Source organism: Hemicordylus capensis, chromosome 1 (assembly GCF_027244095.1).
Source record: "Hemicordylus capensis ecotype Gifberg chromosome 1, rHemCap1.1.pri, whole genome shotgun sequence".
Taxonomy (NCBI): domain Eukaryota; kingdom Metazoa; phylum Chordata; class Lepidosauria; order Squamata; family Cordylidae; genus Hemicordylus; species Hemicordylus capensis.
The window spans coordinates 34,560,868-34,585,138 of record NC_069657.1 but is presented as its reverse complement, the minus strand read 5'-3'; the positions used below and the strand labels follow the sequence as shown (position 1 = coordinate 34,585,138).

At 41.6% G+C, this 24,271-nt stretch overlaps 1 protein-coding gene across 5 annotated transcripts in view; it reads right to left on the bottom strand.

The window, feature by feature from the left end:
* Positions 1-24,271, bottom strand: part of TRIP11 (thyroid hormone receptor interactor 11) — an 86,160-nt gene that overhangs the window by 5,702 nt on the left and 56,187 nt on the right. For 4 of the 5 annotated variants that reach the window (XM_053252909.1, XM_053252910.1, XM_053252921.1 and 1 more), the window contains 8 exons: positions 22,612-22,752; positions 22,334-22,527; positions 18,939-19,102; positions 18,654-18,757; positions 18,175-18,274; positions 2,398-2,479; positions 1,804-1,918; positions 1,126-1,251 (listed from right to left, as the gene is read on the bottom strand). In XM_053252909.1, the coding sequence (XP_053108884.1) occupies positions 1,126-1,251; positions 1,804-1,918; positions 2,398-2,479; positions 18,175-18,274; positions 18,654-18,757; positions 18,939-19,102; positions 22,334-22,527; positions 22,612-22,752 (1,026 nt within the window). Of the gene's footprint in view, positions 1-1,125; positions 1,252-1,803; positions 1,919-2,397; positions 2,480-18,174; positions 18,275-18,653; positions 18,758-18,938; positions 19,103-22,333; positions 22,528-22,611; positions 22,753-24,271 lie in introns of those variants that run through there. The other variant, XR_008307970.1, reaches the window with a different exon arrangement.

The window sequence follows — 24,271 nt, the reverse complement described above, 5'->3', positions numbered from 1 at the left end:
CTAGTGGTGTTTTGGTTACAAATTTAGCCAGGTATAGGTGTCATGGTTTCCTTCTTTGAAGAACATGCCAATACACCAACAGCAGCCACTGGAGGGATGCTGTGCTGGGGTTAAAACAGGGACAGTTGCCCTCCCCCACTTAATATAAAGAGAATCACTACTTTGAAAGGTTCATCTTGTCCAGTTAATAGGGATGAAGAGCCTACTTCATCAAATGCACAAAAAGCTTATGATACAATAAATTTTGGTTAGTCTTTAAGGGGCCACATGACTCTTGTTTATATATATATTTGACCCATCAATGATAGTTCAAAGTGGTGCAGAACATGTTTAGTAGTAAGGGGCCTTGGGCCTGATCCAGCAGGGCTGTTCTTATGTTCTTAATGTTTTACATACTGCCTTATACCGAGTCAGACCATTGGTCCATCCAGCTCAGTATAGTCTACACTTGATGGCAGCAACTCTCCAAGATTTCAGGTGGAAGTCCCTCCCAACCCTACCTGGAGATGCTGTGCCAGGAACTGAACTTGGGACCTTCTACATGCAAAGCAGATGCTCTACCATTGAGCTACAGCTTCAAGATGATTTTGAAGAAGTACAGCTCCTAGTGACTTAAGGACAAGATTTAACAAAGGCCTTTAGGGTTTCAGGTTATCAGATAGTGTAATGAATTGTCTTAGAAGCATGGTACTGAAAATCTATGAGCTGAGATTTATGGTAGTATGGGTAGTTAGGTTAACAGAGGATTGCCTTCATTGCCAACTTATATCTTGGTTTTTTAAAAGGGGGGAAATGAGTTCCTGGGTAAAACTCTCAATGAGCCATTCACATTGTTAGCTGCTGTTAGACATTTTCACTTAATAGAGCTGGGTATACATTTTAAATAAAATTGGAAAGGAATCAAGGCAACCCGAGTCTGCAATTACAAAAGGAATACATGTATGGGAAGCATTGTGAGACTCTTTGGAAAACAAGGGACAGAGTAAATGAAATTAAAAGCCATGAATGACGCAAAAAGCAAAAGCAAAAGCATGCTTCTGCAAGAATAATAACCTACGCTATCAGGACTTATAATATGGAAACCATGCATTTTATACAAAAATGTGGCAAACATAAAATACATACACTGTTGAAAATTGATTGATGTGTTGGTCTCAGAGGCGTGTTTGGGACACTCTTTGATCCAGGGCTTCCTCCACCAAACCATCCAGTCACCCATCGGGTAACACCTTTTTGATCTTCTGACAATAACTAGAGAGCAAGGGTGGCGGGTGGGGGAGGATATATTATAATCAAATATTTTAAATATTTTTTTAAAATGCTACCTCTAACACTGTGCATCAAATTGAGTATTTACATTAATTTTACTAACAACAAACTTATTAAAGTTTCTTTATAAAAACTGCTGTGTAAAAAATCCAGCTAAGTTCAAACTAAAAACTGTGTGCACTAATAAAGGTAATTTCAAATAGGCCACACTGATGATCAGCAGTAACCAAGACAGTTTCTTCTTCCTCAGAAGGTGATCATTCAAATGGTTTACATCATGGAAATCACCTAGAGCCATTTGGATTAGAAGGTACAGAAACAAAATAAACAAACTGAAAACAACAACAACAACAAGGCATGGATTGTGTATTATAAAATTAAGGGAAAGCATAAGGAGATGTTCAAAAAAATAAACAGCTTGTTCTACCTCAAAATGATCAAGTGCCAAAAAACAGTCCATTGTATCTAACAAAACTATGCTAATCTATGGACATTGTATAGACAATGACGATCTACATGAGCAATCAAAATTACCTGTTCTAGTTCATCCTTGTTTATTCCCAAAATACTTCCCATTAGCCTTAGCACTTCATGGCGCTTATTCTTTGGAGTATGGAAATGCCCAATGAAGAGATTTCTCATCAATACCCTATCAAATCAGAGACAAAAAGTAGTCCATCACCACCCAACATTGCCAAATTTGCAGAATTGCACTTTACAACCTGGATAGCAGGGCCCAGTATCATGTACTGCCTGGATGGTGGGGCAGGCCAGTTGTACTTTTTCCTTCTCAAAACAACCATTCCAAGAAATGAGGCAAGAACTAGTATTGCTGCTAGCACAGAAGTAAGCTCTGGGCCTCCGCCTCCTTCTTGTCCTGCTGCCCAGAAAGGGGAAGGAGAAGCACCAATTTGGGGGGGAAATGAGGTGGAAATATATCTTCTAGAACAATACCTGATTTAAAACAAAACATTGATTAGGACTTTAGACTTTAAGTCTAGGAAGATTTTAACTGATGAATCTGTTCAGTTAAATTTCGCAGTTGTAATAGACTGCAATGATGTTTAACTGTTTTGTTTTTTCTCAAAATAAAGCATTTACCAGTTTTTTAAAAAAGTAACCACTCACTTGTCTACTTTTCCTTCTGTACTGTTAATAAGGTTCATTAACTTGTTCTGTGCATCTTCTAACATTTCCTGTTTGATTTCACCTACAGAAATAAATTACAATGCACTGTAATAACTCACATAGACAATATTCAAAGAAATGGATACTCATATAGTGTGTGTCCTGTCACTATGTGCTGTCACACAAGGATTCAACTTAACTTTTCTTCATTCTTGTGGATTAACATGACATGACTCAATATTGACCATATTTTTCCATGCTCAAATCAGGACCAAACATGAGATTTTAGACTGGCTAAGGTTTCTTGAGTTTTTGCTGATGCAATACAGGCGAGGCAAGAGTTAAATTGAGTTACTCATTTTCTTACATAGAGTCTGAAGCAATTTGTCCAGATTTTCCATCCAATGAAAGGATTACTTTGGCACAAAACAATATTGCATCAGAGTTGTTTCAGAGGGGGATGATATATGTGGGAAAAGTATCATTACGGTTAATACCTTTCAATTTCTGTTAAAATAACTGTCATATTGCCCTGACAAGTGGAAAGGTAGTGAAAGCAAAGGCTGCAGGAAATAAAACCCACCACTCAAGGCTTGGGTGGCTGTTCAGCTGTAGCAAAATTACATAAAGCTGGCAAAAGAAGTTATCCTACAATGATTCATGAGCAATTTGGGTGGATAAAGGCTTCCTGTAACATTCAACAAAAATAATAAGCTCAGCTTTATTCCACTTGACAGGAACTGCTCAATTGTTTGCTGAGAAACAGTAGTCTACTTCACACACAATTTTTTCAGTGCATGCCTAAGATTTTTTGTAGGTATGCCTAAAATGTATTGTTGAATGAGACAAACGTTTTTCAAAATGTACATGCACGTATCATACAGATACACTAATCTACAGTTCCCTGCTGAGTGTGCCCTTGGTGGCAAAATGGAGTTTACTACCAAGTAATGTACAGAAAGGCTCCGTTATTTACAAAGGACATGAGCGTTTGCTAGGATAATGCCATCTGCACAGATCCATAACCACACATTCATTCCATCCAGGAGTCAGTGGCTGACATCCTAATGAAGCACCAGTATTTCTGAAAGGTTCAACTACCTCAGCTCCACTCAGTGGTGGGGCAAATTTTGACAACCTACCCTTCCCCCAAGAAGGACCCTGTGTCACCCCAAAAAATGTCCCTATGGGCCATGCAGCCCTCAGGGAATATTTGCAGGTGACACAGAGAGCTTCTGGGGTAAGGGAAGTCATTGAAATTCCCTCCTACAGCACTAGCTCTGGTGCAGCATTAGTCTGGAACTCTTCAGAAGCACTGATGCTACACTGGTGCGTCTCCCATTGTTCCAGTTCTTTGTTACACAAGATTGTTACTCAAGACCCACAGTCTATAAAGGTTTGTAGCCAGCTGTCACAATCTAATACCCAAGACAACACTCTAATTCTTGTTTAGGTAATCAGAATCGATACTCCTTTCCCTACTGACATTATTAGGTCTGGAGCTATGGAAAACTAACACTTTACAGAAGGTATTACTTGAATGCATACTTTTATACTTCATATGAATTACACAATATGCACTGAATCCAAATTTACACTAAGTAAATTACAGGCTGGTTAACACACAGGCCTGTTGTGTGGACTGTACATGCCAAAGGGCAGAGAGAAAGCCTCATGAGATATTAGCCCTACATACCATCTGGAAGCAACAGCCGATCTCTCTCTCATCTCCCTCACCCGCCTTTGCTTTCTCTTTCTCCTGGTCCCCGGCCTCCTCCCTGCTCATTTCTCTTTTTACTTGGCTTTGTTTGTTCTTGTTCTGTTTTATTTTTGGTAGTTGCTGCTGCTGCTACTACTACTACTACTTCTGGTGCTACTGTTAGCTCTGTTTTTCCTTCTTTGACTTTCTCTGCCCTTTGTCCCTTATGGGACTCCTCTGGAGTCAGAGTTTGGGGTGCAGTCACTGGTTTAGCTTTACTGCTATAGCAGTCTCTCTTGTTTGTCCTGAGTTTTCCTTATTTCCCCATTGTCCCTTATGGGACTCCTCTGAAGTTAGAGTTTGAGGCGTCATTTTTGGCTGCTGTTTTGCGTCCTGGAACCCTAACCGCCCCTTGCCCTTCTCCTGTGTGTCCCATTGCTACATTCACAGCACTCTCCTCTTTGGGCTCCCCTCCATTCTTTGCAGTGTATATGCTCCTTTTTCCAACTTTGCTTCTGCCTTGTTTTAGATTCTGCTTAGTTTTTATTATACTTAAATATGAAGTGTAAGAAAGTAAAAATCCAATTTTATAAAGAGAATAGAATTGTAAAATACACTTCTTTCCTTTCATGTTTATGGAGTGTGTGTGTGTTGTACAACACATGTGTTGTATCTATAGTGGTACATAATAATGCCCAGGTCTGCACACTGCCTTGATACTGCCACCAGAAGAAAGCTGATTCCATTCACTGATTAAAAAAATTAGAGGGAACACTGGAGGTGTCCTATCTGAGATCTGTGCATCTCTTTGTAGAGACTTAAACTCTATTTTGAGAGCCAGTAATGCAGAGAAGGCTAGTCCTGAAATAGTCTGAAAGAATACAATTTTAATTCTAAAAATGAGAATGTGTCTCATTTTGTTTAACAGAAACATTTTGTTTAAATACGTCTGGTAGACTATGCCCTATTTTAAAAGTAAGATGTCAAGAAAGTTGTGTTTGCAATCATCATGTATGAGTTCATATCATCATTTGGGAGAATAAAAATCTTTAAAGATCTGCAGCAATTTGGCAGTATTGAATATGCCCTTTGTCCTGCTTATATCTTGCTTGCCCAAGATATAAAAAATGTGAAGCTTTAAAATGAACAGGACATTTGGACTGATTTTAAACAATTATAAGGAAGCCAGACCATATTTTTTCTCTCTACGATAAAATGTAAAGGAAAAATAATCAATCTCTTAAATAAAATATGTTTTGATAATACAGTATATTCACAGATTACAATTAATTATACTAAATGTCTATTTAGTTGTGATATTAATAAGCACTCTTTCAAAACTGGAAATAAAAATCATTTCTTCATATAATTTGCTTTTGAAATGAATCTAATAGTTCACTTAATGGGCATAAAGAAGGCAGAGCCAGAATTCAGCATGTCCTGTTAGACCAGGCCTTTATCATATTTTCTTGCAATTTGTTAACCATTTATGGAAATTAAAAAACGTGCATCTGGTATGTCTTATGTTTTTCCATTAATATCACTTCTCTTGCCAAAAAAAATCCATTTAAAAATCCTTCAACAGTTTGGGCCAACAAATCTGTGTCTGGGAATGTATTTGGCCCTCTTTCAACAGGACATTTTATGTTTTCTTGTGTAACCTCTTTTGAATACAGACTCCTTTATTTACTTATTTTGTTAAAATAAAATCTAGCTAAAGTCTTGGCAAGTCCAATGGGTAGTGGGAGGGGAAGGTAACTCCAGTGCTACTGATCCGACCTCCTAGAGCAACTTTCTCTCATATGCTGGACAACTTGTGACACACTTGCCAGAGCATTGGCCAGAACTGCTGAACTTCCTCCCAGGGACGTAGTTCTTTCTCCGACTCTATGCATTAGAACTCTCCCCTCCATAAATGGTGAAGCAGGTCTCATCCTGAAACTCAGTCTGCCAATCACAGTAGCAACAGGCACAGTGAAGAAGGGGAGGATTCAAAGCTGCTCTATCCTCAGTCCTCCCATCCATCACTGAAACAACAGCCAGGGTGTTAAGGCTGCTTTTCCAAACCCATTCCTATTCCCTGTTTAACCTAGCCATGGATTTCAGGCCCCAAGGAGAAAAGCATCAGGAGCATAATGCACCTTTCCCCATGGCAACCCTTGGAGCTGCCCACAGGTAAATCAGGAGAAGCACTGCTCCTTTCCCCACAGTCATGTTGGCTCATCTACATAGTGCTGAGGTGATGAGCATTTTCCACCACAGCTGTACTGTTCTCAAGTACAGGAGAACCTCGTTATATGGAGATTCTATATCCACAGGGGTGTCTAATTGATTCTCATTTTTATTATCTGCAGATACAAAAGCGTTAAAACCCACGTATTTGTGGTTCCTAGAGGGCTGGAAGTGACCGCAGAGGTCATTTCTGCCCACCATTTTGTAAATAAATAAAGGGATGGGGATCTGTGATTTTGGGGGGCATTGCTGAATGCCAGGAGAACAGCAGAGCACGGCAGGGCACTTTATTTGGCCCATTTTTGTGGGAGGGAGGTTGTGGGTTTTGTGTTGCTGTTTTAATTCTGGGAACCTAACCCCTGCGTTCCCATAGACTCAATGGTTCCCCCGCAGTTTCATTATCCATGGTAATATGCAGGAACGGAACCCCCGCAGATAATGAGGTCCACTTGTATAATGCTTTGGGGGGCGGGGTTGCCATAGGAACAAATGACCGTCATTTCCTAAGTGGAAGAAAGTCAAAGCACACACACAGGGATACTATTGGGATGGGAGCTAAACCTGACCTCTGCTCCAGAAATCCCAGTTTCTTGAATGAGAAGCCCCCTCTTGATAATATTCCAGACTGTCCTCCAACAAGTCAGAACTGAGTCAGCCCTCTATCTGCATAGTCTTGCTAATATTTCATCATTCCTTCTAATAGCAAACTCAGATGGTTGAATGCCTATCAGTTTGGACATTGCCCAAAATAAGGTAGCTGTTTCTACATAAGGAGACTTCCTAGAGCCTTCAGAGCCAAGTGGTATATAAATCTAAATAAATAAATAAATAAATAGACGTGCAAAAGTAGGCAAGTTTATAAACTGAAAGAAAAATATTTTTGGGAAAAGCAACAACATGGCTCTGTGAATTTCTAGGTATTTGAGGTTTAAGGACTACAGAACATTCAGAGTTCTCGAGCCATAGTGTCAGTTTGGCAGCTGAAGGCAAGAGAGAATTAAGACCCTAAACTGCTGACATTCACCAGCAGTAGCTCTCTTACCCCTGGACTTTGGGGCCAAGGTCCAAGGCCTCCATACCCCTTGGGGGGCCCCAAATCCTCTTTAGCCTCTCCTGGGTGGTGTGGTCGCTACTGGCCTGCACTGTGCCAGGAGGCCGAGTGTGATTATGACCTGAGCCGGGTGCTTTACAAACAGATGGGGGAGTGGGTAAAGAAGTATGTGAGATGGGAATATGTTAAGTTGCGTGTTGAAATGTTTCTGCTAATGCATATTTGCATAAATATACCTGTTTTATATTCTTACTTTCTTGTGAATTCATTTGCTGTTTGTGCTTAACTTGCAGCACGGAGGGTGTGCCTTCAAAGACCTTTAGGTCCAAGCTCCCAAATTACCTACGTGCATCAGTAAGGGATGACTGAATAATTACCCTGACACTGATATTAGGATGCAGAGCACAAATGTGCTTGTGGGATATTATCTGTTTTGGCAATGAAAATCTAGAGTGCAAACACAAAGCAGGAATTTGGGGTAATGTTTATATAAAGCAAGCAAGTAAAACATCACCACTTCTCAATGCAATGGCTGCTGATTTACTAATGTCCAATATCTTTGCACTTGCAACCCTGCACTAACAGCAAATCCAGTTATTCCATCTGACGACCAATGAGTTACAGAAGCCACCACTAGGAGAGCAAGTGAAGAACTTTATGTATAGCAGTAGCACCTCCACTTGCTGAAGATAATCACATAGCCAGGGATTCTCAATGTTCAGTCCTCAAGTGTTATTGGACTACAGTTCCCATAATCCCCAGCCCCAGTGGCCTTTGGTTGGGGATTATGGGAGTTGAAGCCCAGTAACATCTGGGGACCCAATGCTGAGAATCCATGACATAGGGACTATTTCATGCATGAACCTGCCTCCAGTCATGTACTTGGATACAGTCATGTATCCAAGTGGTATTACCATTAGATTGCTACTTGCCACCAGGAATATTTAAACAAGTAGGCACAAATAATTCCTACCAAGAAGAGCCTGGCAGAACTAATGACTGTTTTGGCACAGCCAATGTCTTGACTATCTCAGTCCAAAGGAATAACTGGCAAGAGAGCATCAAAATACAGAGACGCAGCTACAGATCTGCATGATGAGGGTTCCACAAGGTTTGCCGTGGCTCTGCTAATGCTACTGATTCTTCACTCAAGAAACATCAGTATCATTACTCAATGGCCACTGTAAGAAGGTGCCATTAAGGCACATCTGCATTATAAATAATCATCCCACAATAGAAGCATTAATTACGTTTCACTAAGGTAGAAAGTCCTACTAATACACTTAGGTTGCTCTGTCAAGGATCATTAATTTCAACTGCGGGTATGAAAAGTAAAAAGATCTACATAGCTTTTCCTTCTATATTCCATTTCAACTTCTGTCAGACAGCAAAAATGATTACCTTTTTAAATGTTTCTCCTGGCAAATATTCCTACTGTCTGGCCAAGTTGTGTGTTAAATAAAATACATTACAACAGCATTTGTCAACACTTTGGAGTGTTTAATCTTCTAAAAAAAGTTTTTTTAAAAAGGAGCAAAGCTTCCCACCTCCCATTAAATGCCCCCCCGCCCCCCAAATTTCAGTAAATACCAAAATACATAGATAATTGAGCTATATCACTTCATTAAAATAGGTGGTATACTATTTTGGCTTATTAGTTAATTCTTAAGGGAGAATTTAACATATTTGTTTGCATGAGGAGAAATGCCAGTGGTTTTAAGAAAACGGCCAGCAAACTACTCATGAAAAAGCCATGGTTCAAAGCTGACCACCCCCTCCAATCACGGACCTGATTTACTCCCTTTCAGAGAAAAGTAACAGTTTTTGCAACTGCAAACTAGCTTCAGACTTGCTTTCCTGATCCAACCTGATTTTCAATCTGGACTCATGAAAATGAGACCACATTATCTTGCAGATAAACTCCAGGTCTTTCAATACTACTATTGACCAAATATCATTATTTATGGGATCTAGTGGGGGTGGATGAAGCAGCTGGCCAATTCCTTTTTTTAAAAAAATTAAGCATTGTCAGAGGTTAGTGGTAGGCTCATTTGCTCCCTGGAGTTTTTCCTGTGAAATGCCATATGGTGGCAGGTTACCCTCACTACTGTTTAACTTCTCCATAAAGGTGCTGGGAGACGTTATCCAGGGATGTGGCATAGGGTATCATCAACAGCCTGATAGCACCTGGCTGTGTCCACTCCTTCCCCCCCACACCCCAGCAACCAGGAGCAATGGCCTTGGTCCAATATCAATGCTTAGAAGTTGCAGTAGGCTCCACAAAGGTCAGCAACCTGAAACTGAATCTAGAAGAGTCAGAAAAGCAGATTGTGGGATTGGGCGTCTGATTCCAAAAACGGGAGGAAATCTAATTCACACAGATGGTTCATGCCCTTTAGCTTTAGTATGGCTTACTTGGCAAAGAGGCACGTTTTAATGTGGTGATTCTCTTTTAGCAGGGGGGGGAGTAACTGGCCCTATTCACCCCCAGCACAGTACTTTCAGTGACTGTTGCTGGTTTCTATCTTATGTGGGGGTTTTTTTAGATTGTGAGCCCTTTGGGGACAGGGATCCATCTTTTTTATTTATTATTTCAATGTGTAAACCGCCCTGAGCCATTTTTGGAAGGGCGGTATAGAAATAGAATAAATAAATAAATAATATCTGGGAAGCAGCCATGGGCAAAATATTTTATCCTCTGAACCTTGTGGGTAGACCACAGCCTTTTCTGAACAGGAACCTGGCAACTATCATCTATCCAATCTCAGCACAGCATCCCTCCAGAGGCTGTTGCTGGTGTCTGCTTTATGTTTCTTTTTAGACTGTGAGCCCTTTGGGGCTCTTATTTGTGTAGTATTTATTTTTCTATGTAAACTGCTTTGAGAACTTTGGTTGAAGAGCAGTATATAAATATCCATCATTGTTGTTTTTGTAATCTTTAGGAGCAATCATTGCAAAGTGCTCTGTCAGGGATAGTACTTGAATAGTGTACAGATGCTTCAACTGGAATTAAAGGTAAAGTGTGCCGTCAAGTTGATTTCAACTCCTGGCACCCACAGAGCCGTGTGGTTTTCTTTTCATAGAATACAGGAGGGGTTTACCATTGCCTCCTCCCACGCAGTATGAGATGATGCCTTTCAGCATCTTCCAATATGGCTGTTGCCAGATATAGGTTTCCCATAGTCTGGCAAACATACCAGCGGGGATTCGAACCGGCAACCTTCTGCTTGTTAGTCAAGCATTTCCCTGCTACACCATTTAAGGTTAGATTCAACTGAAATTAGGCGGATTCTAACACTAAATAGTACCCAACATTTATATGTGAGGTTTTTTATCTATTAGCACAACAAAACAGGTAAAATAATATTTACTGTGCTATAAAATACCGTGTTTTTAATTGTTCACTCGTTACTTGGCCTTTGGGTACTGCTTAGGGTGAGATCAGGCATGCTTGTGCACCCTTTCCCTCTGCTCTCTTTCTTTACTTCCAGTGGTGCCATTAAGGCTGGACTTTCGGGCACAAGTCCAGAGCACCCCATAGCCCTCCATCCCATCCCTAGTGCATAGGGGAGCCCCCATCTTGTTTGTGGAGGAGCCTGGAGAGCACCTGAAAACATTCTCACCCTGAGCCACGAAGCCAACTTCTTCTTTCTTCCCCTCCCCCTTCGTGCCAGAGAATATGTTCAGGCTGAAAGGCAGCAGCAAGCAGGGGTTTGCCAGGTGAGCCACAGAGAGCGGCTTGGCCAAGTTCTTGCCCTGAAACCAGTCTGAACAACAACTCCTAGGCTCCCTTTTGGGCTCCTGAAAGGCTGCTTCAGAACTGTCTTATATCTGTGGCTGCAACCTGCAAAATACAGGTTTGGCATGCATACAGGGCAGGGTGGCTGTCGTTGAAAATGATGGCAGATTCATGCCAAGCCACAACCTTGAGTTTAGCTGACCAGACAACCCCCTCTTCAATCTCATCTTATTTTTCTATTATTTAGAGGATTCTGAATTTAAGATGACCCCCTTAAAAGTCAAGATTAAATCAAGATTATATCTGTATTTACCCAAAAGAAAGAGGACTCCTTTTGATCCTGAGTTCAAAATAGTATATGATTTCCTAGTTCAGTTGTCAGTTTCACCATGCATTGAAAAAAATGTTGGGGACGGGAGATAGAGAATGTAAGCCTGAGGCCCATTTCTGATCTCAAAACAGGTTGCTTACCTGTAACTTATGATCTGGAGATGATTCATTGTTAGTCATGAGAAATGGGTTACTGCGCCTTCACAGGGACCTTCCATATGGATTCATTAGCTCCTCTCTGGCACCCCTCCCTGCCATGCATGTGCTCAGTGCTTTCTTTTTGTCAGCAGTCGGGCTCCACTTTGATTCAGTTTCTTGCAGATCTGCCTGATGTTCAGATGATCCTCAACTTGTCCAATCAAGTGACCAAACAGGTAAGTCAGTCTTGTCCTTTAAAATGCTGCAGCAGGGAGGTACGGGTGGGTCTCATGACTGACAATGGATTACCTCCAGATCATAAATTACAGGTAAGCAAACTGATTATCTGGAAGTGATCCGTTTTCATCATGAGAAATGGGTGACTAACCAGCTTTTTCCTCCATGGCGAAGGGTGCAGCCATTTCACCCACTACTCTACAACTCTTCTGAGTACCTCTCTTCCAAATCTGGCTTCTACAGCCATATGCAAGTCTATGGCATAGTGCGTTAAAAAAGATAAATTTGTAGACCATGTAGCAGCCGCACACAAGTCCTTGAAGCGAAGACCAGATAAGTATGCAGCAGAAGTAGCATATGCTCTCATAGAGTGTGCTTTTATCAACTTTGGAGACTGTTAGTTTTGTAATTTGTATGTTAAGAAAATGAGTTCCACCAACCAATGCAATAGTCTTTGTCTTGACACAGACATGCCCTTATTTTTCCCCTTAAACAATACAAAAAGCATTTTAGTATGTCTAATATGTTCTGTTTCTCTTAGATAATACAGAAGGCATCTTCTGACACCTAAAGGTGCAGTGCTTGTTCTAGTCGTGTTTGGGGCTCCTGAAAGAAGGACAGAAGTACAATGTTTTGATTCAAGTGGAAATCAGTTACTGCCTTAGGTAAGATTGCTGGATCCATACACATGACTACTTTATTAAGAAAAATTTTTATATATAGTGAATCTGCTCATAATGCAGCTAGTTCACTCACATGAAAGGCAGTAGTTATAGCAATCAGAAAAGCAGTCCTGAGTGTCAAATACCGCAAGCTCGCTCCAAGAAGTGGTTCAAAGGGAGCTTCCATTAGTGAGGTCAACACCAGAGAGAGACCCCATTGTTCAGTGTCATAAATCTGTTAGCTCAGCTAACCCAACAGGATTTACAACCCTCTTCAGCACTCCCCCTGTGAGTTAACAGAAAGTAGCAGCGAAGCTGCATGAAGGAAAACAAAAAGGCTCACAAAGAATATAGTAAATGAATCAAGTCCCCTGAACTGAACTAGGTACCCCCCTCTAACAATAACTGAGTAATAACTGAAAAGAAAACAACAGAGCAAGGAATGAAAGAGAACAAAGGACACCAGGGCAAGGAATTAACGGAACAAGAACACAGAGCAGGAAAGAACAGAACAAGGGCAAACTGGAACTCGGAAAAGTTGAGAATTCAAAATAGAACATGGTCCACGGTCAGCGAAAATTGCTAACAGCTCGGTGGAAATCACAGACTGCTTGATATATGGCTCAAGAGAACCAGCAGCCAATCAGGCTTCCCTGAGTCAGCACTTCTGCTTCCTCTCTTGTTATCTCCTGTGCCTGTGCGTCTCCCACTGAGCTTTCCTCTTGAGACATCTTCTCAAGACAGGTGAAATCCCAGCCTCCTCCTGATCAGCCTGCTCCTGATCAGGATTCATGACTGGCAACTGTTCCGATTCCTCAGCTCCAGAGTCTGGTCTCCCTGTCAAAATCCTTTTGCTGTGCCTCTGAGCCCTCACTAGCAGGTGAATCCTCCCATTCCTCCTCTGACTCTTCTAAGTCAGAAGTCTGAGCCATGACACCCAGCCAGTGTCGTCTTGGAGGGTAAAGATTATTGATGCCCCGCAAAATCTTCTTGCACAGCGGATGTGAGAAGGCAGAATTTCCTTGCCACCCTTATGTTTTGCTGAAATAGTGGCAAGGTGCATTCGCGATGACACATTTGCCAGATCTGTTTCTTTCAGGCTGGTTAAGTACAACAGCATCTGATTTGTAGAGGCCTTGAGTGGAGTGAATCCATGCTGCAATGTTGTCATATGGAATTTACACGTATTGACGAACTGATTTAAGCTTTGGAGATCCATAATCGCCCTGATTTCCCCTTCCCTCTTTGGAATAAGGAAATAGTACAAATAGAATCCTTTCAGCTGGTCGCTAACAAAGCCTGTATCTCTTGCCACAACATCAGAGTCGGGGGAGTGATCTTCATACCCTCGAAGCTTGGCAAAGTTATGAACACGACTGCGTAACCAGTGTTGATAATTCTCAATCCACTGGTCTGATGTTATCTGGTGCCATGCGGAAGCATGACTGGCCAATATGACGACAATGGGGGGCAAAGGAGTTGTTATTGTAGGCATACCACTGATGGCCAGTACACTGGTGTTCTAAGGTTTCGGCTGGCGATTATGGAACAAGCGGTGGACATTCTCGGAAATCAAAGGGACTGCTTGGTATTGTCCTTTCCAGTAGGGGGGCCTTGGTTCTTATTCCTCTGGCTGTCGTTCTTTTTCTGACAAGGTTTATATTGACTCTTATACTCCTTATGGTCCTGATATCTGAAACCAGCATGTTGACGATTATAGTTATGGTATTGGGAGGAGCCCTGAGTCAAATAAGCAGCAGGTGAAAAACTTTTTGCCTGTAAATTTTTGATTTTTAAAAAATGTTTCCAACATTGTATCCATGGATTCGCTAAAGAGACCTTTTCTGTCGAACGATAAATGTTCAGTCGGGTCTCTCATGTCATTTTGTAGTGTGGTAGAGTGCAACCAGGCATGACGCCTGAGAGACACAGCCGTTGTCATTGTCCTGGACTCAGTTTCCGCTAGGTGCTTGAAAGTGCTTAGCTGCTGCCTTGTAAGTTCCACAGTCTTATTCCACAGACTTATTAAGCACTTCCTCATATTTTTTCATAAACTCTTCCAGTTTCAGCATAGCAGCTTCCTTTTGCAAGGAATCCCAAATACAATAACTGTATTGGGCCATGCAAGCTGCATAATTCACAATGTGAATGGATAGGCTTGCAGTGGAACAGACACGACGCCCAAGGACGTCAGGTTTTCTGCATTTTTTGTCAGAAGGGGTAGTAAGCTGGTGCCCTGATTTAGAAGAGGATGCACAGTATATAACTAATAAGTTTGGGACAGGATGTTTTAATTGGTAGGAATTATCCTCATCCTGTAACTGATATAAAATCTCCAAATGCTTCAACGTCAGTGTAGAGGTTTGTAACACCTCCCATGCAGTTTTAGCCGCTTTTGTAATAACTGGCAACATGGGCAAAGCAATAGGCTGCGTGGATTGCACAGTTGACATCATCTTGTAGACAGGGTCTTCAAGATCATCAGCAGGTAGTTTTATCTCTAGACCCAGCATCTCCACCATCTGTTGTATCATTCTAGTATAAGACTTTAATTCCTCATTAGGAAAGGTTTTGGAGGTATGTCTGAAGGTGGATCTGATGGATTTTCCCCCTGCGCCAGCACCCCTATCCATGTCAGTATTCGAGGATTCATAAGAGTCATAAGAGTCGTCAGACATTTCTGGCAGGTCCTTGGGGACCAGCACGTCCGATGGTCCACCATGAAGGTGGAAGTGGTTCTGAAGTTCCTCTGGCAGGTGTGGCTGGAAGTTGAGACAGTTCAGGCGCCACAGGCGCTAGCAGTATCTCAATTGGAATTGGTGCCATCTGAACACCTTGGTTAATCACCACTGGAGCCCCAGTGGTGGGTAGGAGGTAATGGCACAGGGGGTTGTGCTGGAAGCATCCACTGTTGAGCAGCCCCCAACGGTTGTCATGGCACATGTCCCTGCAGCATACATTGTGTCTTCCACAATTGGAATTCTGCCCAATCTAGTTATGTGGATGGCGACAGATTGTGCCTAAAACCACATACATGTAGAGGATCTTTTTGTGATAAATATTGTTGGGGAGTACAAATGTAGACATTGGTCTCCACATTGAAGTACTGGCGGCTGATGGTACTATGCTCGTCGTCCACACTGGTTGGAAAGATGAAAATCTAGTTGTAGCAGTTCCGAAAAGGGATATCGACAGGGTTCTCAGGGGCAAGTCCTCCTCTGCATCAGCCTCTACATCTAAGCCTCCACTAAGAAAACCCTGAAACATGGATCCAGACAGAGTGCTCGTGGAGGAATCCAAGATGTTTCCAAGAGATTTTGCAGTCCCCTGATCCAGAAGGCCGTCATCAGTGGTATTGAACAGTAGCAGTGGAGGCCTTACAGGCGTTCTTGCTGGAGACAAAGTTAATGGCTTGTATGCTAGTGGAGCTACAGTCACCTTGTGGTGGTGCTTGTGGAGTTACAGGCACTCGATGTTGAACCGATGTTGAACCGATGGCAAAAGAGTCCTTGACCTCAATGGGCACGGTGTCTTCAATTTGTGCTTTTGAGAGGTGGCGATTCATTGTTAGAAGAAGCACAATGTTGCTTACGCGTCTTATGCCCAGTATCGGCAGTCTTTGGCTTCCTGAAGACAATCTCAAGATTATCGCTCAGGGTTTGAGACTGTGCACGCACAGACCCGATTCCAACATCAAAGTTGTCGACATCAACATCGGCTGTGTAGAGACTTAAATCGGCATCCACTCCGGTCTCAGCATCGGTGGATGCAGTGTGTTGCCATATTGCAGGGACATGTTGTTCACCCAGACATAGCAAACACAGATCATGCTCATCAGTTGAAGGCAATTTGGTTCTACACTCAGGGCAGTGTTTACAAGTAGTTTTCTTTCTCTCAGGCATCTCCCTTCTAAATGGCAAAGCTGTAGAATATCAAATAACCAATCCCATGTCCAGAACACAAAGAACAGTCAACTCACAACACAAAGTCCGAAATCACTTAAAAATCTGTCCTAAATAACACTTTCTTTTCTACAAACTGAGGAGCAATAACCCACAGGTCTCAACGCATCAGCGGTCGAAAAGAAACTGAATCAAAATGGCGCTCAACTGCCAAGAAAAGGAAGGCACTGAGCACATGCATGGCAGGGAGGGGTGCCAGAGAGGAGCTAATGAATCCATCTGGAAGGTCCCTGTGCAGGCACAGAAACCCATTTCTCATGATGACAAGAGATCACTTCCAGATCCTTGGGTACTAGGGGCCAAGTCATGAGTGGAGACCCTATGCCTCTACTCCTTAACAAAACATCCCTCATACTGGTCAAGCACTAAATTTCCTGTTTATGTTTACCTCTCACTCACCTTTGAGTGAGATAAACCTTTTTCTACAGCTCTAGCAATTTTTAGCAGAGAGATTCAAACAAAGATTATGAGCTGCAGGCAACCAGTGAATCGTCTGTTGCATGAGCCTTTATTAGAAATCCAGCTTTCCCAGAACAAGTAATTTTGTAGACCTCAATAAAGAAACATAACTTTATAAGAACAAGGAGGCATTTAATAAAGGCATTTGAAAACCAGAAGCCCAATAAAAAATAAGATCTTCACAATTACTTAGACATTTCTAAGTTATACAATAAAACTCTCCATTATCTCTTATTTTGCTGTGGGGACTGTAATACTTTTGATAGTGATTGAGATCATGTAATAAATTAAAGATAGTAGCCGATATGCTCTGCAGTGTAACATGGGTGGTTCTGAGCCACCCGTGCTGCTGTGGGCTCCCAAGGAAGAGCCGGCAGTCTTGCACAAGAGCACAAATATTTATAGCCGTGCATCCACACTGTGAGACTACTGATTAAATTGGAAATAATGTAAGTAGTGCCCCCCAACTGCAAGTGCACTGCTTTAAATAAATATTTATGTTTTTGCTTAAGACTGCTGGCACTTCCTTAGGAACCTGCAGGAGCGCAGGCAGCTCAGACTGCCTACAAACATGGGGGCCACCATCATTTTAAAAACAGGCTCATAGCGGCATAGCAGAATTATAAGGACAACCATGACTGAGGCCGTTTAGGGATGTTTTGAAAATCTGGGGGTGGGGTGGGGAGATAAAGGACATTTCATTTTAAAAAATCTGTGGTCAATGGAACTTACTCCCAGTTAACTGTGTTTAGGACTGCAGTCTTATGCTGATCCCAAATGTTGCCTCATCAAAAAAAAGAATGTGGGCATATCAATAGCAGTGGCGCACAACTAGAAACCAGGATTCTATAACATGGAAGATTGAAATTTCAGTGCAAACATATCGGACTGCAGATCTAATGGCTTTCTCACCATTTAATGCATAATCTTAGAGAATAAAACATCTTTTAAGATGAAGATTCAATCACTACTTTAAAGGAGTTTTGATCATTAGTAAAACTGGAAGTAGCACAAAGATGGTGTTTCATGAGCAAAAAGTCCTTCTGCTTATACAAGGGAGAGTCCCCTGTTTTGCCAATTCCCCCACCCGTGAAGCCCTTGAAAAAGCTGCTGCCAATGGCCAGGCAGGTGGGGGTAGGTGGGGGCCTACAACAGGCTGGCAGAATTGACAAAAACTGGGAACCCCAACTAGCAAGAGCATTCATGCAAGGCACATCTGGACCCAAGCCATTGTCTACTCTTTGCAAGATTTTAGGACATTTTGTTACCTTGTCTCTTAAGGTCCTCAATTTGCTCCTCTTTGAGATCCAGCTGTTCTGTTAATCTTGATGCAGAATCTAGGGCTTCATTTGCTTCCTCTAAGCTTTCCTGTAAGATGAAGTAGATCACTATAGCAACAGTTTGCTATGATAATTTAACTATCAAGATAGCATGACTGTTTAAAATATCTTCTTTTCAGCCAACTGGACAACAGCAAAAAACACAAATCTGTAATAGTTACATCAATCTGTCTAGAGATAGCTCTGTGAGCTAAGGAGGAAAATATTCCCTGACATTATTGGTCATATTCTAGCCCTCTTCTAGATTATCTCCCTCACTTTTTACTCTTGTACTTCTCTACGAACCACCCAGCCTCTTGTTCCCCATCTCAGTTTTTACTTCCGCTCATCTTTCTGCCACCACTCTGGTTGTTTGCCACACTTATTTTAAAAAACCAAGCAGCTTATATAGAATCATCTCAGCCTACCTGCAGAGAAATCACTTGACCTTCTAGCTGCTCTGTTTTCTTCTTCCATTCTGCAGTCTGCCTTTGGTGTTTCTGTAGCTCAGCTGAATACATGGCTTTCTCCTCTGAAGATAAATTATATACACTTAGCTCATGCTTACTAATATTTTTTTAAATGAACCTTTAGTTATTAAAATCAGATACTTGAAACAGCTCATGTAATTATCCCCAAAAGAACACTTATTTTAAGACAAACAGAACATATTTACTGCAATCTTCACATTCTGTCTGGTAGAGTTAACGTACCCTGTTGAAACTGCTCTAGCACCATCTGCAGGTTGGCCAGGGACACAGCATACTGTTTCACTTGGTCTTGTGAAATTGTAAGTTGAAGAATTGTTTCATCTCTGTGCCTGGTAACAAGGTTCAACTGTTCTTGCAACGATTCCACCTGCATACTAGCCTGATGGCTTAAAATAAAATGTATTAAATGAGTCACGCAGGTTGTAAAGAATCCTCACTTTTGCAGTTCCTTCAGGCCCTAGATATTTGGCAGTTGTCACCTCAGTTTCAAAATATAAACATTAAGGCAGCTGATGCAGATATTCTTCCAGGAAGTATAGCTGATTTATTTATTTTTTAAAAGTTTTAGAAGTCTAATCAACTCCCTGGCACAGAAAAAAAAAAGGCCACAGTTAGAAAAACAAATCATTCTGTTCTGGAAGCAATTCTGGTTATATAAACACGCATTTGCCTATTGTCTTGAGACTTACATAAATACATGGGGGAAAGAGGAAAGTGATTTTGCTCAACAGAAATGCCAGTTCAGAAGACAGGTTATGGTCAGAAATGAAAAATATTAGAGACTAAGTTGGGATCTAAAGACATCTTTGTGAGAATATACATGCTTCAACTGATGTGTGTGTGTGTGCGCGCAAATAAACCAGTTTCCCCTTCGGGGGAGGCCTGTGCATTTCATGGAATGTCACTCTGGAGGGTGTCCCAACCTTCAGGAGCAAGGTTTTTTTTGGGAAGGGTCAGTGTGAGCCTGCCTGAGGCAGGGTTAGGAGAGTGTAACCCTGAGGCAAGGTTAGGAGAGTATTTCTCCCAGTATGAAAGAGAAATCAAGAGTGCTAAGCTGCCATCTCAGCTCAGCTGGGGGTAATATCAATGAGTGGGCAGCATGCAAAGATACTGAGCCGAACTGAGCCGCTGAATCACTGGTGCTCCTGCACCTGGGGCTGGTGGGTGCGGCCTGGACTAGGACCCTCCCCTCCACCTCTTAAAATGATAAGCAGAGCAGGGCTGGGTGAGGGTGAAGACAACAACCTAGGATATATCCTCCAGCAAGAAACAGCCTAGCAGTGGAGGGGAGGAGGCAAATTGAGGCCAATCAATTTTATTACATGACCCCAAGTTTTAGTGTAATGGGACAGGAAGAAAAATCTACCTATCCACACTGCCCCCTGCTACTAACCATTTTCCTAGACTACAAAGCCCCAAATACTTTAGCCTTTCCTTATGCTTCCCCACAGGCATGCACGGTAGTTCATACACAGCTCCTTGGATTCAAATGCTTCTGTCTGCCATCTTACTAGTGCTAACTGGGAAAAGACATTTTTTGAATTTATGGCTCTCTTACATGAAGCAGTGGGCAAGCAACTGTCCCTATTCAACCGCACGCCATCGCTCCAGTGGCTGTTGCTGATGTCTACCTTGCTTTTCTTTTTAGATTGTGTGCTCCTTTCAGACAGGGGATAACTTGCTCATTCATTTTGCTATGTAAACCACTTTGAGAACTTTTTTTTTTGCTGAAAAGCTGTTTATAAATATTTCTAACAACAATAACAGGTACAGATTATATACATATCAATTGATGCACTAGCTAACTTACAATTTCAAGAATTTCCCTCACATTCAACTCTGGCTCAGTCTCCCTCTCCCATTTCTTTTTTCCTGCTATCCATCCATCCATCCATCTATTGTTAAATTTATATACCGCTTTTTATTAAAACAATCCCAAGGCGGTTTACAGCAAAAATTTAAACACAAGATGGTAAAAAGGACACAATTAAAATATTAAGTGAAAAATATTAAACAAATCTGATTAAAAATTTAAAACAAAAGCATAAAAGCAATACAGAGTATAAAGAGCAGCAGATTTTAGCCATGTCTTCATTGTACCGAGTTCCAGGTAATTTTGGATTTTACCTTTTATTACATTTTTCTTCAATTGGTTTGCTATGACCTGATCTAAAATAGGTTGTGCCAGTAACATCAATGCAATTTTCTGTGAGCCCCATGTGGAGGTTAAAAGTCTAAAAAGGTGAAAGACTACAGAGATTGAGGCTAAAGGTCTGATGATGATTATTCGCTGACAAGTTAATTACTTTCTGAAAAGGGAGCAGAGGACAAGTCACCTGTAGCACCAAGACCAGTTGGCAAGACAGCAAAGGTGACAAAGCAAAGGTTGTTTAACATCTACATGAAACCGCTGGGAGAAATCATCAGGAGATTTGGTGCAGGGTGCTATCAGTATGCTGATGACACCCAAATCTATTTCTCCATGTCAGCATCATCGGGAGAGGGCATAACCTCCCGAAATGCCTGCCTGGAGTCGGTAATGGGCTGGATGAGGGATAACAAACTGAGACTGAATCCAGATAAGACAGAGGTACCCATTGTGCGGGGTTGGAACTCGAGAGACGAGTTTGATCTGCCTGTTCTGGATAGGGTCACACTTCCCCGGAAGGAACAGCTAATCTTTTGGGGGGTGCTTCTGGATCCAAGCCTCTCCCTGGCGTCCCAGGTTGAGGTGGTGGCCAGAAGTGCCTTCTATCAGCTTCGGCTGATACGCCAGCTGCGTCCGTTTCTTGAGTTAGACGCCCTCAAAACAGTGGTACATCTGCTGGTAACCTCCAGACTGGATTACTGCAATGCACTCTATGTGAGGCTGCCCTTGTACGTAGTCCGGAAACTACAGTTGGTCCAGAATGCGGGAGCCAGGCTGGTCTCTGGGTCATCTAGGAGAGACCATATTACTCCCGTATTGAAGGAGTTACACTGGCTGCCAATATGTTTCCGGGCAAAATACAAGGTGTTGGTCATAACCTATAAAGCCCTAAACAGCTTGGGCCCTGGGTTTTTAAGAGAACAGCTTCTTCATAATGAACCGCGCCGCACATTGAGATAATCAGGAGAGGACCATCTGCATTTGCCACCGGCTCATCTGGTGGCTACTCAGGGATGGGCCTTCTCCGTTGCTGCCTCGAGGCTTTGGAATGCGCTCCCTAGGGTAATAAGAGCCTCCCCATCTCTGACATCCTTTAAAAAGTCCTTAAAGATGCATTTCTTCACCCAGGCTTTTAACTGATATTGTTTTGATTGTTTTGAATGTTGTTTTTAGAATATTGTTTTAAAAATTTTAAATTGTGTTTTACATTTCTTGCTTTTAAATTTTTGTTTTGTTTTGTTTGTTTTTAATTAATGTTTTACTTTTTAATCTTGTTGTAAACCACCCAGAGACGTAAGTTTTGGGCGGTGTAAAAATATGATAAACAAACAAACAAACAAACAAACAAACAAACGGCCTCATCCATTACGGGCTGGCCACACTACCCTCTTAAAAGTGATCTTCCAAAAAAACTAGTTGCTAACTAGGTTTTAGGCCACTGTCAGGGATACAGAAAAAAGAACATTACCTGGCATTTTCCACTGCAGTTGATGAAGACAGAAGCTTCTCCTCCAAAATCTGGACTTTCTTTTTGAGCTTAGATTCTCGGTCCTCAGCTGCTAAAGCTTCACGCGTGGAAGTGTCTTCCCTTTCTAAAAGGTGATTGCGTAGTCTCTCCAATTCTTGGTTTAGACGCTGCTCCTTTTCACGCAAATGCTGCACCTAAGGGCAATTGAGGGCACATTTCTTGAGCTCTTCTGACTTTACCTACCCACGATCGTTCATGTACCCATTTTCATCCCATACCTCATTCTGTAGGGCACTTGTCTCCATTTGTTTCTGTTTCAGCGCAAACATGACCCGATCCCTTTCTTGTTGAAAAGTAACAGCTTTTTCTTGCATTGACTTGGCTTCATTTAACAGCTGGTTCAGCTCCCCTGCCTTTCCCTTTCGAAAAGGGAAAGAAAAAGAAGGTTTTCTTTTACTTTAAAAAATGGTTCTTGATTGCTTACATTAAGGTAAGGCACTGGGGGTCCAGTAGTTGCTTCGTGTTTCTGGCCAAACAAATGGCACTACATTTTTCTGAACGTTTATTATCTAGTGCAGTGTTCTTTATTGTGTGGCCCGTGGATTACTGGTGGCCCTGACTTGCTTCTATCCCTGCTGATGGCACACGTGCCCTCCCCACTGACAGGATGCACTCTCCCCACATTTCTGCCACATCTGAGTGGCAGCAGCCCACAGGAACAGTGGAGGCAGTGATGGAAGACAAAAAGGTGGGGTACCTATAGGGATTTGTTATGTTTTCAAGAGAAGGGCTATAAATTAAAAAACTTAAACGAAGTACAAAATCTGGTTAGTAACTGGTTTCAGTACCATCAACTAAATGAAATTTATAAGAAGGATCTTAAAGTTGGATTTGAGGATCAAATGTCGAGATTCGAGAAGGAGTTGTGTGAAAATGATGAAAGATTAGTCTCTAAGACATATAAGTTGTTGCTTTTGGAGGACACAAGAGACGAAGTGGTTAAAACGACTATGATAAAATGGGTTCAAGATGTTGGTCATAATATAGATATGGCTGCTTGGGGAAAAATTATGGAAAACTGATTTAAAGTTTACCGCATGTTATACTTTAAAGGAAAATGATTATAAGATGATGTATAGGTGTTATTTGACACTGAAAAAATTAGCATTAATGTTTAAAAATGTTTCAAACAAATGTTGGAAATGTGGACAATGTGAAGAAACTTTTTTTCATATGTGGTGGTCATGTGGGAAGGCAAAGGCTTTTTGGGATATCATATATAATGAGCTGAAGAAAAATTTTAAAATGACATTTCCTAAGAGGCCAGACTCCTTCCTGCTGGGAATAACTCAAGGAGAGTTCTCCAGAAGAAATTTAACATTTTTTATGTATGCAACCATGGCGGCTGCAATAGTATATGCGCAGAAATGGGAAGACAATAAAATGCCCTCAAAAGAAGACTAGTTGATAAAATTTTTAGAATATGCTGAGATGGCAAAACCTACAGCACTTATAAGGGATGAAAATTTAGAATGTTTCAAAGATTGGGAACCATTTTTTACTTTACTTAAAGAACTATTTTTCTAATATGGACCTTTCAGCAGGGTTTGAAATATAGTAATAACAGCAGATTCGGTTGGGTAAAATCGAGTAGCAATGTGGAGTATGTATGTTTTTAATTATTATAGCAATGGTTTATATGTATAGTTAACGTGAACCGTGCAGACAGGTAAGTGGGAAGTCAATATTTACTTAAATAAATGAATGCAGTTGGATTGTTAAGCTATTGTAAAAGCCAATAAAATTTTTAAATGCAAAAAGAAGACAAAAAGGTGCTTGGCTAACACCTTCAACATGCGCCCTCCCCCCTTGCTGCTGGAGCATGCACTGCTGGGGGGTGGGGCTGGGCCAAGCACAGAAGGTGCATGCCTCAGCAGC